At 37.5% G+C, this 15,885-nt stretch overlaps 1 protein-coding gene across 1 annotated transcript in view; it reads right to left on the minus strand.

Annotated features, from left to right (window-relative positions):
* The window catches only part of Malrd1 (MAM and LDL receptor class A domain containing 1), a 641,297-nt gene that overhangs the window by 231,522 nt on the left and 393,890 nt on the right, over nucleotides 1–15,885 (minus strand). The window contains exons 29-30 of the mRNA XM_051151281.1: nucleotides 12,126–12,254; nucleotides 1,915–2,076 (exon numbers count right to left, since the gene is read on the minus strand). Of these exons, the coding sequence (XP_051007238.1) occupies nucleotides 1,915–2,076; nucleotides 12,126–12,254 (291 nt within the window). The remainder of the gene's footprint in view (nucleotides 1–1,914; nucleotides 2,077–12,125; nucleotides 12,255–15,885) is intronic.

A 15,885-nucleotide genomic window follows, 5' to 3' on the forward strand; every position in this document is an offset into this window, starting at 1 on the left:
ACACACACACACACACACACACACACACACACACACTTATATATCTTCAGCTATAACACTTTGTAACTTGGTTTAAGAAATTCACTCTCGGCATTAGTAAGCAAGTTCTGTCTCTCAACTGGAAAGAGTTTGTTCTTTTCTTGTAAGGTTTTATTACTTTCTTCTTATATTTAAACATTTATTCTACCTGGAATGTATGACTATATGTGATAGAGCACTATGGGTGAAATGTATAATCTTCTAGTCAGATGACCAGATATACCATTGTATTAAAAAATCATACCCCTTCTCTAGTGAATTAAACTATCTACCCTTGGTCATATATTAAGTATATTAAATCCTCTAACTGATGAGAGGGTATTGATTCTCTACTTTATTTAAGCTATGATGTAGTGTGCATTAATTTCATATTTTTACAGGAAACAAATCTTAGTGTGAAAAGAATAAGAAATTGAACTTATGAAGTCAAGAGGTGAAAATTTTCAAGGTAACTATTAATTTAAAAAACAAAATAGAAACAGATATCCATACTGCAAGTAAACTTCAGGAACAGTCCATCTAATTAGAAACTATAAAAATAAAACAACGTGTTCCTTTCTATTCATATACCGTCTAAACCAATCTTCCGTTTTACTTATGTTTTCTTTTTTAAATGACTTATTTTGATTTTGAAAATTTGATCCCTTCCCTCAATGCCTTGGATCCCTCCTTCCTTCTCTCATTCCCCTCTCCCACTCCTAGTCCTCAAAAAGGGGGAGCCCTCCTCCACTAGCATCTGACCTCAGCCTATCAAGTCTCATCTGGACTGTCTGTATCCTCTTCCTCTGTGGCTGGGCAAGGCTGCCCTCATTTTATTTCTATATTATCTTGTGCTTTTTAAATATTCTAGTACTTTAATTATTTGAGGGGAATATTGCATTAGGGTTTTCAAAAAACAGACCAAAGAATCTAAGTGTATGTGTGTGTGTGTATGTGTGTGTGTGTACAATGAAAGACACTCAGAGAGAGACAGACACAGGGGGGGGGGTGAGAAGGGAGAGGGAGGTAGAGAGAGAGAAATCAGGAGGGTGGTAGATCTGTATTTGTCAGCAAGGGCTCCCAGGCTTGAATCCCAGCAAAGCTTATGGCATAGATGAAGTCCAAAGCCAATCTACTGAGGATTCCTTACCACCCTGAGGGAGCTGGTCTTTTCTGTTCTATTCAGACTGCTAGCTGGCAGGAGACTACATTATGGCAATGTACTTAGAATTCAACAATTTAAATTTCAACCCATGTCTATAATGCACTCTTGTTGACAAATAAAATTAACTACATCAAATATTTCAGGCTACTTCTTAACCCTAAAAAAGATACATTTTATATGTGACAAAAAATATATGCATACCTAAGACAACAATTAATGAAAATGAGGTTACAATTTTGAAAGAGAGCAAGAAGGTAAGTTTCAAAGGAGGGTTTGGAGAAAGAAAACAGAAGGGGGGAAGGTTGCAACCTTTTAATTTATAAATTATAATAAAAACTCTAAGTATTTTGCAGCTAGTCAGAGTGATTTTCAATGTTTTACAAGTCATTCTTTGCTGTCCTTAGAACCAATAAGTCTGGTACAGCGTGTGCCACAGTCATTGTGGGTCGAACCTAATTTGACTACTCTTATTATTCAAAAGTGTTTCTCAGTAAGCTTTACTTTACTGAGAATGTATTACCTCAAGAATTAACTAAAGTTTCTTCACTTAAAACTATTTGTTGTTTTTGTTTTAGAGAGTCCTGGGCTTCCTTGTGAACATGCCATCTGGGACTGTTTAATTCTCCAATAGTTAAAACAGAAGAGACAGAACTTTCACTTAGCTTACCAAGGTCTTCCCCACAGAAGCACTCACAACATTGTCTAGGCTTGCTTACAGATGCTAGATTTACCTGGTGTGTGATCCGAATCTGGGCTCAAGGAGTCAGAGGAAATGGTGTCACCGATGCCCCAATCCAAGTCATCTTCAGGATCTTGGGTGAGACCACAATCCACAGTCCAGTCTCCTGAAGTTGTTTCAAAATTGCAGCTTCCTGCTGTGCTTACATAATATCCTTGCAAAGAGAGATGTTCACATAAGCTTCACAAAGTGTCTGCAACATCCTATGTGTAGCACTGTATTTTCGATGATTCAAATAATTTTATATAATCATTCTTTAGTTTTCAATATTGAATATTTTAATATTGAAATATTTTGTTGTGTGTGCAGGCATGCATGTGTGTGTGTGTGTGTGCATGTGTGTAGTGTGTGTGTGGGATGTGTATGAGTGTGTGTTTGCATGGGGTACTCTCATGCCATGGCATATGTGTGGATGTCAGAGGACCAACCTCATGTGTCAGTGCTTGTCTCCTACCTTGAGTTAAAGCATCTCACTGCTCTTTGCAGCTTCCTATGCCAGGTTAGCTGGCTGGGGAGCATCCGAGGATTCCTTCTCCTGATCTCTGCCTCCCATCTGTCTGCAGAAACACTAGGAACACCGATGTCCACTACTGTTCCTGGCTTTACATAAGTTCTGGAAGTTTAAGCTCAAGATTTTTTGCTGAGTGGCAAGTGGCTTACCCACGGAAGCACCTCTATAAACTGAATTCTATACAGCTGCAGTATTACCACTAGTTGGTAACATCTTATTTATTCTGTAATGTTCTCTCAAGAGATCTAGATTGTTTGTCTGAGTGGTGGCATTTGCACAATACACAATTATATGGATTAAGCAATAATGTTTGCAAATGACATATAAAGCCAGGTCTATGCCCAAACAATGTGGATAACATTATGATGATATGCGTCATTCTGACTGAATAAACAAACACAATCCACTGTCTAGATGCTCAGTGCATCCAGATAGGCTCTGGTGTTTGAACAGCATAGGCCATTAGCAGGGTGAAGTTGCTTATGAAAGGAAAGATGTCTTTGGGTAAAGCAGTAGGCCATGCTGGACACAAATCCTTCTGCATATCATCAGAGCACATATCCAGAGTAGTCACTGAACAATGAAAGAAGTTACCTTCTAAAGCCATTGATTGGTAACTCATTCAAAATTAAATTAAGTTAGCACAATGAGAGAAATTAATAGGTGAAAAATGACATCCACTGGTCTAGTCACTTGGGAAATGTTCAAATTAATGTCCTAGGAGCCAGATTTTCATTTGTTCTCCATTTTGACACAAGAGTTAGTATTTTTTTAGCACAAGTAAAAATCAGACTGTTACACAGACAAAATCAGTACACATGAACTGAAATAGCCATTGGCATATCATTTCTTTTAAAATGATGGAGTTTTTGTTATTGCTTAAATTTCTTCTTGCTCATCTTTTCTTTTTTTCAAATCTTTTTTTAATAAAATGCTAATCTTAGGTCATTAAAGCATAATCATCAAAAAGCTCTGTGTTAAATGCATGCCAAAGACAGAGCACACAGAAAGAATGCTTTCTTATGCCTTACTGAACCCCTGAGAGAATTTCCATAAACAATCATTTTACTGGTTTAAGTTTTGTTTCATTTTATCCCTAATAAAGCAGAAGAATTTTAATCATCTTTCCTTCTTTTAGTACATTATTTCAGTTCATTTTAAATGACTATATAATCTACTTATTTTATGTGCTTAGCTATGGCCTTGGATTCTTTTGAATGCCATGTTAGCGTTCCATAATACAGAATGGGATTATATTATGCATAGATATAATCTCAGCATTTAGTCAAGACATTATAAAACACTCAGAACCATTTGGGTCTGCCCAGGACTGTGGGTATGCTTTCCCACATGGGTTTTGTGGCATCTGTATTTCCATGGACCTCACTCCTGACCCACAGACCCAATAGCTCTTGTTCCACACCCTTTCCCCTTGGATAATCTTGTCCCTGCTGGCTCAACTTACTTCCATATGACCCCTTCAAATTTCAAGACACACCTGTAACCAGAGTGTATTTTCTTCCATTTATTCTCTTCATCTTAAAAAGACAACATTCTGTTTTGTAAAGCTAATCTCTGCCTCTTATCATGACTGTTTATCAAAACATTATACCTGTCTACAGTTCATTTCCTTTAAGGCCATACACATTTCCATGGCACATTCCCTGATTGTTTCTTCACTGTAACTTGCAGCACTCTCCACCTTTGTTTTAAAATGCATATGCCTCTTTAGGGTTTTCACTCTGTGTATCCTTAGCTGTCCTTTTCATATGTTTTAAAGCATGTCCTACAGATACACACAGTGATGAAATACAGACTAACAATTTTAAACACTTCTCTGGCATTACATTTTGAATATGCACCCATTACTTGTAACCAGTCTCAGTTTTCTTTCCAAGTATGTCCTCTGGGAGATTTTCACTGAAGGCCTGCTATGGTGACACACTCCTTTAAGTGCAGCAGAGGCAGGCAGATTGCTGTGAGTTCGAGGCCAGGCTGGTCTACAAAATATAGTACAACCAAAGCTATGCACCTACTTTTGTAAAGACTCAAACCTCCAGAGTCACCAATACTTTTCTATTTTTCATTTATATACCCAACATGTCACCAGTGCCTGGATATTTTTTGTTGATAACTTGTGCATTCTCTTGTTTGAAGTTTCTTAGCAACCATGCTGGTTTGAGGCTGTGGTTTATTTTTAGCATATCCACCTTACAAACTCAAGACTCTTAGTCATCCTTAAGACTCTGTTTGTCTTCTCTTACCTTGGTTAAAATAGTATACTTTTCACACAGTCTGAAAACACCCTTGTAAATTTTAGCTTTGAATATAATAACCTTTACTTGGATGCAAAGTTTTGAGGATGAATCTGCCTCAGCCTTACAATTGTCTCAACTCCAACCATGTGTTAGAAGATCATCTCTCTAAAATAAACTGATTTTATAAAACACTTATGCTAGACCATCTTTTAAGATGCTTCTCTATAGTTGGCTGCTCCTTGTTTTTACTAAAGGATGTGTGTCAAGCTCAAACCACCTCCTCTCCAGGTGGCTTATGATCCAACTAGCTAAATGTAATGTGAACTTTCTTTTCCTTCTCTTTGCTAGTTTAAGCATAGTTTTGCAATGAAAATCTAGACAACAGCAACTTCAACAAATATTTCTGATAAGACTGATGGTTACATGTACAGAAATCCATATGTATCATCTAGCATAGAACTCAACTCTAAATGGATCAAATATCTAAACATAAAATCAGATACACTAAAGGGGATAGAAAAGAAAGTGGGAAATAGTCTTGTGCTCATTGGCACAGGAGAAAACTCACTGAACAGAACAGTGTTAGAATAGGTACTAAGATTAACAATTCATAATTAGGACCTCACGAAACTAAGTCAAACGATATTGTTATTTGGACAAGGTATCAGCCTATAGAATAAGAAAAGATTTTTACCAAAACCACATCTCATAGAGCACTAATATGCAAGTATAAAAAGAACTCAAGAAACCAGATATAAAAAAAAAACAACAAAAAATAACCCAATGAAAACTAGGGTACAGATCTATACAAAGAAGTTATAAAAAAGGAAACTCAAATGGCTGAGAAAAATGTTTAACATCCTTAGCCATCAGGGAAAGCAAAATCAAAACCAATGAGATTTTATCTTACCCCTGTCAGGATGGTTACAATCAACAGAACTAGTGACAGCTCATGATAGTAAGAGTGTAGAATAAAAGGGACACTCACCCATTACTGGTGGGAGAGCAGACTTGTAAAGCCATTATGGAAATCAGTGCGGTGGTTCTTTGGAGAATGAGAATAAGTTTAACTCAAGATTCAGCTATACCACACTCAGTGTAAACCTTAAGGATACTTTATCCTACAACAAGACACTTGCTCAACCGTGTTCATCGCTGCTTTATTCATATAACCAGCAAACGTAAACAATATAGACTGTTCTCACCAGAAAAAGGAATAAGGAAAATGTACATTTACACACTGGAGCATTACTTAGGCTTAAAAAAAGAAATCATGAAATTCACAGGTAAATTCATGAAACTAGAAAAAATATTCCTGAATGAGGTATCCCAAGCCTAAAAGACAAATATTATATGTATTTGCTTATAGGTGGATATTAGCTGTTAAGTCAGAGATTCCTAGGCTGCAATCTGTAGAACCAAAGAGGTTAAGTATAAAGCAAGGGACTAGAGGAGACAGATAGAACTTGTTAGGAAATGAAAATAATGAAGGAAAGCTGGAATAGGAATATAAAGTTGGGAGAGGGATATAAGGGGAGAGGGATGAAATACAAGGAGAGACAGCTAAAATTAAGGGGCATCTGAGAGTTAGTATGAAAAACTACTGCACTACAAACTTCACAAAAATATACATATATAAAAACAATTAAAATGAAATCACTAAGTAATGGGAAGATAGTGTCCCAATTAGCCATTTGTTGTCACCAATGAAGTTTCCGTTGGGTTATATTTAATTGAGTTATTGGCCAAGACATCCCATGGTACTCTCCAATCAACCCAAGCTGTTGCCAAGTTACAGGTTGCTCTCCACAAACTGATGGCGAGTCCCATTTGCTGAAAACAACATATCAGGAACTCGTTGAAATTGTAGAAGTCAAGCTTGTGTCTACATAGAGCCTTCACCCATTGATTCTATCATCTTTGGCACAGTCAGGTACTCTGTACACTACGAAAAAAGAAACATAAGCATCAAGGCAGCCACAGAAATGGTGACTGACTTTGGTGTCCTGCCTGTATGCTAGGACAATGGTGTCACAAAGCTTGTGGGAGTAACCAACCAATGCCTGATTTGACTTAAGGCCCACTCCATGAAATGGCACTGCTTGAGTGACCAAGAATCTGAGACTAGATAGATCAGAGACAAAGGGTAAAGTCAAATATTGTTCTAAGAAAAAAATAGCAATAAAATGACTCCTATGGGCATTGCGCTACACTTAGTTATCAGTGCCTTATTCAGCCATCATCAGATCATCAAAGAAGCTTTTGCCTGCAGCAGATGGGAACAAAATCAGAGACCCACAGGCAGATGTTATGCAGAGACTGAGAAACGTTGGGACACTCAGACCTACATGAGATGTTTCCACAAATCCTCCCTTCAGGGCTTGTGGAGCCCTGCAGAAGATGTGGCAAATTGTATAAGAGCCAGAAGGGATATAGGACACCAAAAAAGCAAGGCCTTCTAAGTCAATCCAGTCAACGCTCATAGGAACTCACAGAGACTGAGGCCACATGCACAGGGCCTGTGTGGGTCTGTACTAGACCCTTTGCATATGTGTTCTCCGTTCCATTATATGTGTGCATTTTTTATGGGAGTCCTGAGTGAGTGAACAAGTGGGTCTGTGTCTTATGTTTTCTCTTGGACTCCTTCTGCTTGTGTGTTTTGTTCAATTCTGTGTCTGTTTTGTCTAATAGTGATCTTGTTTTCTTTTAGCTTGTTGTATTTTATAATTATTGCTTAGAAAACTGATTTTCTATTGACAGAAAGGAAGTGCTATTAGAAGGGAGGGGATTTGTATGACATGGAAGTTAGGATGCATGCATCTTTCTCTAAGCACCTGAAACTCCAACCTACAATAATTTTCAACAATAGCAACACATTTATCTCAATTGAAAAGTGTGGAAGTTTCCAGTTAGACTGTAATGTACCTTCAGTGCTCCCTTTGCACTATCCTTCCATATTCCTTCTCATTCACACTTGAGAGACCCACACTCCTTCTGGTGTCAGACATACTCATCCAGGAAGGAGGAGGAGTTAAGAAGAGATGTGTGTTTTCCTGCACTGGGCCCCTTTCTCATGAAGTAGATTCCATCCCTAGACTGTCTTACTGCTCTCACTGGCGTGTCAGCTGTGTAGAAGTTTAAATATCTTTTATTCCCATTTGTCACAATGCTGCCACAAATAAAATGAATTTTGTATGTTGATTGACTATAAATGGATGGACAGAAATCTACTGATTACTGTCAGGCTGGCTAAGGCGGAAATCTCATCTCTAAGCACCTTTAATGTGCCCCCTTTTTTCATTTGATGTATGATCAAATTCATTCTTGAATGAGAAATTTAAACCTCAGGTGTCCTGACCCAGAGCACACTAGTTCTCGGGGCAGGTTCCATGTGAGGCTCACAGGGGAATTATAGGTGCTATTATTTACTTGAGAGGCTATTAATTATTCTGCACTGTCACTTAATTGCCTTATACCTTTGAGTTATTGTAAACATTCCAAAGTGATGACTTACTTCTTCTGAGCTGCATAGTATCTGTGGAAACCAACTCAGTAAAACTTCACTGAAATATGAGATAGGGAGTGTTTTATGTTTCCTGATAATGAGTATGTCTCATATTTTTCAAAATATCAATTACTTTTGAAGAATTTCTTTCAGATGATGATCTTTGAATGAACTTAACACATTACTAGTATTCTTTTAAGCAATAACCATTTTCCCAGTGGCATATTATTTAGCCATATGGCAGTATAATCAGTATAAATACTTATAAACACAGAAATATGTACACAGTAAATTATTTTTATACCTCATCTTCATATATGCATCTGATTTAATCACACCACAATGCAAGGTATAGGGATATTTGTGTTACTTCGACTGAATAATACTTTTAATTCCTGTCAACTTACATTAAGCAGGATTTCAATTAATCTGGATGGATTGAAAACTATTTCTGCGAGACATGCGTCTGTTACAACACTGCACATCCCTAGCTGACATACTACTACAATAAATAAAGGTAGTGCATGAAAAGACAACATTTAAAAATTAATTACTGATTCTTTTAAATGAATTATCTCACTTCTTACAAACTATGCATTTCTGCAACAGGAGATGGTACAGACTTTTATATCTGTTCACCACCTATATTAATACTGAGTCATGAAGAACAGCTGCTTTCCTTTGTTGTAGTAGAGAAGACTGTGCAACAAAAAATCTGAACGAGTCTTGGCAACAATTTGTAAGAGCACAGGGATTATGTATAGAGTAACAGATGATGGGAAACAGATAAATCTTGTTAGGATAGAGGAAATATAATAGATAGTTATGTACAGATGAGGGAGGTTGAAAATAGTAGATCACGGGAGGACATTCAGGGAGCGATGGCTAAAGTTAAGGGCCATTTGAACATAGTATAGAAACCTACTGCATAGAGCCTTTTAAAAATATATGCATATATAAAGGTTACTAAGCAAAACTTTCAGTACATGTATTGGGTACATCTAATTGAGTTGTTGGCCAAGAGGTCCATGGCAACCCGCAAACAATCCAGGTTATTGCCAATGTTGTAGGTTGCTCTCCACACACCGACATTAACAGTCTCATTGCTGAAGATGACACCTTTACAACTCACTGAATGTGAAGGAGTTGAACTGGTGCCTACACATAGCCTTCACCACAACATGCCAGTATCTTTGGTACAGGAAGGTACCCTGCACACTATCAAAAGAAAAACGCCATGATTGACAATGTTGCCCTGACTATGTGCTGGTACAGTGGTGATACAAAGCTTGTGGGAATAACTAACCAATATCTGATATGACTTAAGGCCCACTCCATTAGTTGGAACCCACACCTCATACTTCTTAGGTGACCAACAACTTGAGAATAGATAACCCAGGCACTTGGAGAAACCACATACTATTGTTCTAAAACAAACAAACAAACAAACAAACAAAAATCCTAGCAATAAAATGGCTTCCTCTGCTATATTCACATACCAGTGCCTTGCTCAGTCATCATCAGAGATGCTTTTTTCTATTGCAGAACACTCAGCCATACACTGTATATTTTAATTAAATTCCTCCCCTCAGCATACAGGGAACTCCACAGAAGAGGATACAGAAAGAGCTTTATTCAGCCATCATCAGGGAAACTTCCTCCTGCTGCAGGTAGAAAGGAATACAGAGACCACAGCCAGACAGCACAAGAGGGAGGAGGGGAAGAGATGGAGAAGGAGGGAGTAGGAGGAAGGGAGGGAGGGAGGAACTAGGAGAGAAAGAGACAGAAGACAGAGATAGAGACAAAGAGAGAACGAGAGAGAGAGAAAAGACTTTGGAACACACAGCTCTAAATGAGATGTCTCCACCAAATCCTTCCCTCAGAGTACAGGGAACCTTGGAAGTGGAGGCAGAAGTGAGGAAGACAGAGGACTTCAGAGAAACAAGACCCTCTCAACCAATTGAGCAAAGCTCATATGACACAGAGGCTGAAGCCGCAACCACAGGGCCCATGTGAGACTGAACCAGGTCATCTGTGTGTATACCATAGCTTTCTTTTAGTTTGTGTATGGGACTCCTGAGTGTTTGAACAAGTGGGTCTCGGATTATTGTGCCTCCTCTTGGAACTCTTATTTATTTATTTATTTATTTTGTTGGCTTGTCTTGTCAAACTTTATTTTGTTAAGTTTTTCTCCTAAAGAGCAAACTAGAAAAAAAGAGAGTCTGCTCTGTAGTTTCCTGTCTTCAAGAAGATCATTGTTAGTTCTCTTCTCCCTATGGTATAGGGCATGCTCACACATACAGTTCTTTCATCTCCTTAAATCTAGACTAGACCATTAATGTTCCTGACAATCACAATGGGTTGCTTGTGACATTTTGGGACATCCACAGTTAAGTTAAATGGGCTTTGGTTAGATTTCCTGTGGTTCTGTAGTGAAGGTCCCAGCAGGATCAACCCTCTAGAAGTAAGTATCCAATAGATGTTTTTTCTGTTCTGTGTGGTCATATGGTATGTGAATGCAAATCAAAAATATTACCCACAGAAGGTGATAGTCCATATGAAGTCAGAAGGAGAAACCAGATTTCTAGTTGTCTACATTGAGAGAGGAAGAAGCTGTCACTGGCTAATTGTCCAGTCTCACCAGGACACAATAGTTATTCTGCCAAGTTGAACTCACTCACAAAGTGGCCAACTAGAAAGCTGTTTTCAGGAGCACTAGCTTTTGAGGTAGCATATTTGTAACAAACTTATTGAAATAGATATCATGTGTGATATAAATAATCATGTGGCTGAGCTGCAGCTCGAGCTCAGGGATAGAGTGTCTGCATATCACACACAAGGCCCTGATTTCAATCCTAATCAGTGTGAAAAGGGACAATGATGACAACAACAAGAACAAGATTCTATTTGGAGGCAGAAACATCAATCTGGACTACTTTAAAGGATGGAGGAGGGCACTGGAATTTGTTAAAAATGTTCAGCAGTAAGATGCACAGACAAAATTCAATTTTAACATGGCTTGTACTTTTAAATTACAAACTTGTTTTGTTATATTTTTTAACACTTCAAAGAGTTGAATTAAAAAATGAAGTGACTCCTCTAGTGTTCATACCCAAATACAATATAATCAATAAAGATGTGTTTACTTTTCACTTTCATTTTTTTCTGTCTTAAATATAAATCAACCACTTTTGAAAGAGGAATGGTCAAAGAAATACAGTTCATAAAAGCTAATATAGATAGTAGACCATAATTTTTTTCTGACCTCTCTGATAGTTCTAAACAAATATACGATGGTGACTTTTTTAGATATGATTCCATGTGATTTTCTTTATATTGTAAAAGGGTGGGAGGGCTGCTATTTGGACACTCTTACAGAAAGTTGGAGAAGGTTGGCAGTCTAAATGTAGTTTCAGGAATGAAAATAACAACACTATCATAGTATTATTAATATTTGTTACATTTTTATTATTGGTGTACAAATTCATGTGTGTGGATGTGGATTGTGCATGTCCCAAGTCCGTTGTGTGGAGGTCAGAGGGCAGCCTCAGGTGTCCATGGTTTTCATTTTAAGTGTTCAGTAATGGGCCATTCTTACTTCCTCCTGCCTATTTCTGGCTAGCTAGAGGGTCTGTTTTTGCAGATTTTTCTGTCTTTGCCTCTTGTCTTCCCTTAGGAACACTAAGGGTGCGGACATGTGTGCTACATTGGTCAAGTTTATGTGTATTCTGAAGAACCAGCACAGGTCCTCCTTGCTTATGGTGACTTATGTACTGAGCCCCCTCTCCAGCGCCACCTCCCGGAAGAACATTTGTTGTGATCCATCCATGTATGCCACTAGAGAACACAAGAGCTGACCAGGCCACATAGTGGCTACAAGAGAACACATGAGCTGATCAGGCCACATAGCAGCAGGTCGACGCACTCACCACAATGAGCTTCATCAGACCTGTCAGCACAGTCTGGCTTGTAGTCACAAACAAGGTGGGATGAGATGCATTTCTTGTCTTGGCACAAAAAGTCTGTGACTTCTGAGCAAATCTCAGTGGTTTCTCCAACTATGGGAAACAAAAACAAAAAAACAGCATTGACTCAATATTGTCATCACAGCTTAAGACTAATTACTACATACGTTTCCCATTATAAAGTGAGTGCATTTTAGCAACTGTCCAAGGTTGACTTCTGGACAACGACCTGTCTTTTATTCTACCTCCAGTTATTTCTCTCACCATACAACACCTGAAATTTCATTAAATACATTTGTTTTTAGGGCTCCATACATGGTAGGCAAGCACTTTATCAACTGAGACACATCCTCAGGACCTCAAGAAATGTTTACTTTATGGACTTGTCACTTGTTTGGTGTTCTGTAATTTCACTAAAGCCCTTGACTGGATTTCTGATGATTTCTTAACTATGTCTTCAAGGGAAACATACCAACTCTTCCCATTCTGGAACTTTTATTTGCTTTAGATATACTCAAAATGCATTCTGTCCTACAAGTCTCAATTCTACTCAGCATATGTCAACCTCTCTTTACATTCTTTCTTCTTATTTGGCTCCTTTTCCAGTCCAGGTTTTCAGGGGCCAGAAGAAGAAACTGTGAGCCGGACTCATTTTTATTTGCACTTCCTAGAAGGCAGTATTCATTATTATGATTTTAAGTGCTCCCTGGGGCTGAAAATACAAAACGTTGATAGCCCAATCTTCCCTTCTTGCAGAGTTATGGCTATTTATGATATGTTTTCTGTGATATTTCTCTGAATTGTATGAAATAACAAAGAGCTGTACTTTTCCTCTCTAGGAGATATATATATATATATATATATATAGTTTCTTGCCTCTGAGTAATCTTACAAAAACATATTCATGTTCCCTAAATACCCATAGTTTTTGTTGACTTTACTCAAGATTTTATGTCCTCATCCACCATTAGGCATGCAGTGGACATGCCTGACAGCGCACCACTCACTAGTTCAGTAGCATGTAATTGTAAAGTAGTGACTGTCTGAATGAGCTTCTTATTTCTCATTTGCCCCCCTCGGATGGTATATAGTAATAATTGTGTGTGTACTTATATATGTGCACATGGGTGTCAATGCGGGAGGTCAATCTCAGGTGTAATTATTCTAGATGTCACTGCCCGAGTTCCTTCATTAGGACTTGGAACTTCCTGATTATGGAGGACTAGCTTGCTAGGAAGCTGTTGGGATCCTCCTGTCTCCATCTTCCCAGTTCTGAGATTGTGAGAGTCCAGCTTTTGACATGGGCACTTGATACTGTACTCAGATACTCATGCTTAGGTGACAAGGATTTCCTGACTTAGCCAGCTCCAGTGGCATCTTATTGTTCAGCTCCATTTGCTTTTAGTGAAGCCGTAAGCCAGAGCTGTAAGTCACAGAATGTGAGAAGAGCTAACTAAAGCTCTAATGTAGCACGATGCCATACAGGCTTCCACACTCAACTCTCCATAGTCCTTTCCTTGACCTCCAACAGGACAGAAAAGAAACGATCACTGAGATGGACCCGAGCAGTCAGGAAATGAAGTGTTTGACTTCTTGAAAAAAAATATGTAGGAACAGCTCTTCACCTGCCTGTTCATATGACAATGACTGTAAAGTGAATAGCAAATGATTTTTTTGATTATAATATATTTTGTATTTGTTTCATGATAGCAGTAGCCTAATACAGTAAAGTGTAGTAGTGATGATGGTACTACTGGAGATGATGATAATGGTGGTAGTACCTCAAAGTCTCATGGGGACTTCTGTGCTTCCCTCAATACACATGAATACACTTTATATATTTACTTCATTAATTAACACAACTCCATGTAGTAGGCAATATATTTTTTAATTAGCTAAAGTTCATATGGCTATTTAACAATGCAGTCTGAATTCATAATTTCTTTGAATAACCTTTGTACTTTATTTCTACTGGTTTATTTTTGTCTTCTTACATTAATGTGGTATACCCATGTATTTAGTTTTTGTAAGAGTATACTGCTTCATGTATACATATGTTTTATTTTGTGTAGTATAGTAGTGCATATATTTGTTCTTTTTAAATTCCCTATTGATATTTGGCAGTTGTTGGTTTACTGTGTTGAACATAAGCGATTTCTTCCTGGACCCCTTTGTTCCTCCATTTTTATGAACTTTATTATTTTTTGTATTCTCATATAGAAATTATATTTTTCTTCCTCTGTATTTATTATCTCATCGAGTATGTTTTACATTACTGATGCACTGATCATGAGCTGACTTAGTTTAAATGTGTTGAAATATTCTCTTTTTTTACATCAATTATAACAGACAATTTCACTAGTTCTAGAAATTTTGCTTGCCAGATACTTACTTTCAAGGCCTGAAATATATTGAATTATGCTTTTTGGATTTTAAGGATTCCTGTTTTGAGCACTGATGCTATTCTTATGTCTTTGCCCCTTTTGGTGAGTTGGTGCTTTCCTTTACAGCTTTTAATATTATTATTGGGCAAAACTTGAACACAGGCAAGTTGACTGCCAAGCTGTGCAGAGGGTAAGCAATGTCATCTTCACAAATATGTCTGTCATATTTGCTGGGCCAGAAGGCTGAAGATGATGTCCCAACATAGAGAAACTATGGGGTCTGTCCAGGCAGCCAGCTATCTGTCAATTCTCTGTTTTGAAAGTGCTTGCTTGTACTTCCTACATACTAAGATAATATTATTTCCCTCTCAAGTCTCTGATAGAGCTGAAGACTAGACAGCTATAATCTTACAATAACACTTATTTATGATTTAAGAAGATGTTTTAAGGCCTAGGAAGATGCTTTTAGATTGGTAATGAGTCATGATATAAAATGATTTAGATACAGAATTCTGACCTCACATAGACAGGATACATTATAGAACACTTTGTCCTAAGTTGCCAAATACATATGGACAGGACATTGTGAATGTCAATCTTAACTAATAGTTTTCATCATTGTTTTATGATTGCTATTTTTGTATATACTTTATTACTGAAAGAAATGGATCCTTTGACTAGGCTTAAAAAGGGAATGTAGAAAGAACATCTTATGTACCATATGGAACTATCACCTGTCAATAAAAAGCTAACAGCCTATAGCTGAGGCATTTGGATGGCAATTTCTTTCTTTAGACTTGGGAATATGTATGTGTGTGTGTGTATGTATGTATATATATAAAACTTCATTCCACAGTTTCTCTATGTTCCCCATTGTAAAATACCTGTAAATTCCTTTTTATAGCTTCTGGAGTCTTAACTTCAGTTCTTTGATTTATCATGTCTCAGAATTCTTAGACCCTGTGGTGAGGTTCACCACCCCCCTTTGTCGATGTTTTACAGTAATACCTGTTTGACCTTGTTCTCCATCTCTACCATTCTTTCTTCTGCTTATTCATGTCTGTTAGTGATGCTTTCTACTATGCTTATTTATTTGATCCACTAAGCTTTTAATTTCCAATATTTTCCCTTAAATATACTTTCTCAATTTCTCAGCTTCTTTTCTACTATATTACTAATATTCATATTAATATTATTGATTTTCCTCATCCATTCTGATGACACACCTATATATATCTTGTTTCAAGTTTATCCACTGGTCAGCATCTACTTTTATATCACTGATCACTTCTATGACCAAACTCTTAAATTACAGACGCATTTCACAATCTTTGATTCTG

The sequence above is a fragment of the Acomys russatus genome, chromosome 9 (genome assembly GCF_903995435.1).
Source record: "Acomys russatus chromosome 9, mAcoRus1.1, whole genome shotgun sequence".
Lineage (NCBI taxonomy): Eukaryota > Metazoa > Chordata > Mammalia > Rodentia > Muridae > Acomys > Acomys russatus.